General features: G+C 40.3%; 1 protein-coding gene across 1 annotated transcript; it reads right to left on the bottom strand.

Annotated features, from left to right (window-relative positions):
- Window positions 1–414: 414 nt before the first annotated feature.
- LOC139577914 (protein mono-ADP-ribosyltransferase PARP9-like) lies at window positions 415–4781 on the bottom strand. The gene is made up of 4 exons (XM_071405038.1): window positions 4540–4781; window positions 1298–1736; window positions 1036–1195; window positions 415–855 (listed from the first exon to the last, which is right to left on the bottom strand). The coding sequence occupies exons 1-4, from the start codon at window positions 4779–4781 to the stop codon at window positions 566–568; spliced, it is 1131 nt and encodes a 376-aa protein (XP_071261139.1). The 3' UTR covers window positions 415–565.
- Window positions 4782–5027: the final 246 nt, after the last annotated feature.

The raw sequence follows: 5027 nt of genomic DNA, 5'->3' as shown, positions 1-5027 counted from the left end.
CACATAGTTTGCGGTTGCTAGTTGTTGGGTGGGGGAACATGTCATTGAAGAGGAGTGGGACAACATTCCACAATCAACTCTATGCAAAGGAGATGTGTCGCGCTGCTGGAGGCAGATTGTGGTCACAGCAGATACTGACTGGATTTCGGATCCATCCCCATACTTTAAGGTATCTGTGACCAACAGATGCATATCTGTATTCTCAGTCATGTGAAATCTGTAGATGATTCAGACCTAATTTATTTATTTCAAATGACTGATTTCCTTATATGAACTGTAACTCAGTCAAATCTTTGAAATTGTTGCGTTTATATTTTTGTTCAGTATACATGCAAACCCACTGCAATAAAATGTAGTTGGCTGTAAACTGAAGCCGTAGTGCTAATACGGAGGCAGATAATTAAACTAAACCATGGCAAATCAAAAAACAATACACATGTGATGCAATTGTCAGAATTTCCTATATTGGTGTATCAAATCCAGTTTTCCTGCATAGACTATAGAGTAGACAATCACTGAACGAAATGAAGATCTATATTTCATAGGACTTCATCGTTATCAGAACTTATGGGTTGAAGTTTTTGTTTGTGCAGATGATCAGATATTCAGGTAGGGCTTGGTGACCATTGAAAATGACACAGGTGTCTACGCCCCCTTCCACGCTGTCATACAGGGTTAGGGGGTCTCCACCAGGGGTCTCCGGTGGCACAATAAGACCTGGTGTGCCAATAGTAGACTTCCCTGTCAGCACCTGCGCTGCAACGAAGTACAGGTACTCATCAGCCAAGCCCATCCACAGCTTCTCTGTCCCATGCACGCTGCTACTGAAGTAGATCCCCTCTCCATGATTTTGCTCTGTGGATGAAAGTAACACATTACAAAATGTAAGAGAGAAAACACTCAATTGAAACAAAAACATTGTGTGATAAGGTTGAGTTATGTTTTAGCTGCAAAGTAGCTACAGGCATTTGCCTCAAAAAGCCTTGTGATTAGAAAATGTAATTCAATTTCTAGACTATAGGTGGCTTCTCTTACCGTCAGGTGGTGCAAACTCCCTCTTGAAGCCCACTCGGCTGACCAGGTCACAGTATTGCGCTGGCAGGCGCTGGTACATTCGTTGTGAAGAAGCAGACTGCAATGGTCTCTTCTTTAGCTCAAAGAGATGCTTCAGAGTGCTATTCTCCACCTTCTCAACCTGTAACATAAGATTCAGCCATATTTGATCAGTCATCATGCAGTAAATATCACAGATTGCACCTTTAATGTTAAATCTGTAGTTTATTTTGTTAACACAGACCCTGACAATTTCAAGCCCGGAAAAATCGTCTGAGCTATTGTTCTCTACAGGCTTCCTTGAGAAATTGTTGGACGATTTGAGGCCCATGTCACTCTCCTCTTTTTTTGCAAAATCCTCTTGGAGTTTGCAGAAAATGGCTTCCAACTCTAACACAGAAGCTCTGACACCTCTAGAAGACCCCTGGATGATCACACCAGGACAACCATCTTTAAAGAACTCCTCAATGGAAACATTCCACTTGGTTTGAAGGGAAAGCTTGTCAAATTCCCTCTGACCAAAGTGCTGAATGAAACCGTTGAGAATGGTGAAGTTCTCAGAGGGCATCATGAAAGCATAAGTGAGCCAGCATTTGGCCTCCCTCAATATGTCATTGTGGGCACTGCTGAGCTCGATATACGGTGATGCACCTCCTCTTGGATATCGGCGTTCATTTGTAGCTCTGGACTCATAATGATCAGTTGTGTGCCCAAATCCTTGCAGATTCAAAGAAATGAAAGCATACGTTAGCTCAAAAGTTGGAAGAAATACAGTGGCAAGAAAAGTATGTAAACCCTTTGGAATTACCTGGATTTCTGCATAAAAATAAGTAAATCGGTCATCAAATGTGATCTGATCTTCAACACAAGTCACAACAATAGACAAACAGTGTGCTTAAACTAATAACACAAACATTGTATTTTTCTTGTCTATATTGAAAACATAATTTAAAGATTCACAGTGTAGGTTGGGAAAAGTATATGACCCCTAGGCTAATGACTTCTCCAAAAGCTAATTGGAGTCAGGAGTCCAGTCTAACCTGGAGTCCAGTCAATGAGACTAGATTGGAGATGTTGGTTAGAACTTCCTTGCCCTATATAAAAAATAATAATATTCACAAGAAGCATTGCCTGATGTGAACCATGCCTCGGACAAAATTACCTAAGATTAAGAGTTGTTGACTTGCATAAAGCTGGAAAGGGTTCATCAGTCCACAGTAAGACAATTTGTCTATAAATGGAGAAAATTCCGCACTGTTGCTACTCTCCCTAGGAGTGTCCGTCCTGCAAAGATGACTGCAAGAGCACAGCGCAGAATGCTCAATGAGGTTAAGAAGAATCCTAAAGTGTCAGCTAAAGACTTACAGAAATCTCTGTAACATGCTAACATCGCTGTTGACGAGTCTACGATACGTAAAACACTAAACAAGAATGGGAGGACACCACAGAAGAAGTCACTGCTTTCCCCAACAACAACAACAAAAAAACATTTCTGCACGTCTGAAGTTTTCAAAAGTGCACCTGGATGTTCCACAGCGCTACTGGCAAAATATTCTGTGGACAGATGAAACTACAGTTGAGTTGTTTGGAAGGAACACACAACATAGTGTGTGGAGAAAAAAAGGCACAGCATACCAACATCAAAACCTCATCCCAACTATAAAGTATGGTGGAGGGAGCATCAAGGTTATATGGGTTATATCAATTATATGGTCTCATGTGCCAAACAGTACTTCAAGCAGTTTCTATAATAATAATCCATATTTATTTTTAAGAGTTTTTAAAAGTATATATGGTAGGAGAAAATCCAAAGAAAAACCAACCGGAAATGTTTGTAAGACCATGCTCTTACAATGAAAAGTATAGGGGCATACTGAATTCTAGCTCCCATGATGCAATTCCTATGGCTTCCACAGGGTGTCAGCAGTCTATGTTCAAGGTTTCAGGCTTGTAATTACAATTAATTGTAAATAAGAAATTTTTAGGACAGTTTTAGGACAGGGACACAGTCTTGGAAATTCATATTTGGGCGTGCCATGAAGACAAGACGCACCTGCTAAAATCGGTTTCCTATTGAACATACTTCTTTCCGTAAGAAATATTATAGTTTGATTACATTTTAGGGTATCTGAGGAGTAAATAGAAACGTATTTTGACTTGTTGAAACAAAGTTTAGGGGTAGATTTTTGGATTCCTTTCTCTGCCTGTTGAATGAGTGGATTACTCAAATCGACGGCGCCAACTAAATTGACTTTTTGGGATAATAAGGATTTTATCTAACAAAACAACACTACATGTTAGAGCTGGGACCCTTTGGATGACAAATCAGAGGAAGATTTTCAAAAAGTAAGTGAATATTTAATTGCTATTTGTGAATTTATGAAACCTGTGCCAGTGGAAAAATATTTTGATGTGGGCCGCCGTCCTCAAACAATCGCATGGCATGCTTTTGCTGTAATAGCTACTGTAAATCGGACAGTGCTGTAAGATTAACAAGAAGTTAAGCTTTCAACCGATATCAGACACTTGTATGTACCTAAATGTTAAATATCCATAATCTTTATCATTATTTATTTGAATTGCGTGCCCTCCAGTTTCAGCGGGACACCTAGCCCTTTAAATGGCCTGTATCACCTATTGGTTAGATATGACATTCAACCAATGTTGTTAGGGACAGTTCAAAATGTACTTGAGCATACCCTGTCCCTCATAGAATTAACCCTTGTGTAGTCTTAACATTCTGTATACTCCCCTTGTTCCAAGTGTAAAAAATTACCTGCCTTCAAAAAAAAACTACAATAAAACAGCTGTCACAACAACCTGTCATTCATCACAAACTTTGTGAATATCTGGGTTTTCCCTCTACACAATGCAGAAAGACTGCATTTAATCAGTGGACACCACTCGTTTTTATTACAACACACCTGTCATAATTGTTTTTATTACTAAAGTAGAGGTTTACTATTTTTATTATTATTATTGCTGAAGGTACAGCATAGGTGTAATCATAATTTTTTTAGCAAGAGCTAGCACTTGTATAGCCTAAGAAAGTAGCAGAAATTTGCAGAATGTTTTGAATGCATTTTATTGAAGGGAAACAATAACAGTCTTGAACTTTTTTGGCAACATAGTGATATATTCTTATATACTGTACAATTGGGAATTAAACTACAAAATACCAGTCTTCTCCCCTTTTTGAACCATTGCCCCCACCCACATGGTGTATAAACAACAACAATAAATAATAATAAAATAAGATAATAGATACTAAACAAACACTTGAAGAACATAAATCAATCAACTCTAATTAGCACACAGTATGCAAGTGTGTGCATGGACTTTGCAGATGTATTTCTCACACGTGCAGCACATAGTATTTGTTTTACAGTCCTTTGATAGGCAGAATTGGCATCTCCTCCTCTTGCGTGCCCCAGCTGCAGCCTCAGGTGGATCAGGACAAGATTCAGCCCCCTGAACAGCTTTCACAAGTGCCGCTGCAAAGGCTGCTGTGAGGCAGAGGCGCTCTCTTCTTCGATTACAAGTGCCTTTCCCAGCTGCTCCAGGAACACCCACCTCTTGATCCGCTTATCAGGCATCCAGGTAGGGTTGATCTTGTTCCATATCACGAAGGAATTGTATGAGGACACATCAATGATGTTATGGAAGATGACCAGGGGCCAGCGGGCAGTCATCCACCTGCAGCTGTAAGTTCCAATCACCTTGTCCATGTTGTTCACGTCCCCTTTGTTGTGGTTGTAGTCCAGAATGATGGCTGGCTTCCTCTCCTCATGATCACTGATCTCTGCCGTTTTGTGCAGTGTGCTCAGGAGGACCACATTCTTGTTCCTTTTTGGGAGGTAAGAAACTAGAGTGGTGGTGGGGGTGAAGACAAACTTTGATGAGAAGGCCTCTCTCCCCCTTGTTGCGAGGAATGCAGGGTGGGGGGAGCTCAGTCTGTTATTTTCTAACTCTGC

This window comes from Salvelinus alpinus, chromosome 6 (assembly GCF_045679555.1).
Source record: "Salvelinus alpinus chromosome 6, SLU_Salpinus.1, whole genome shotgun sequence".
NCBI lineage: Eukaryota > Metazoa > Chordata > Actinopteri > Salmoniformes > Salmonidae > Salvelinus > Salvelinus alpinus.
This window is presented reverse-complemented; position numbering and strand designations above follow the sequence as displayed.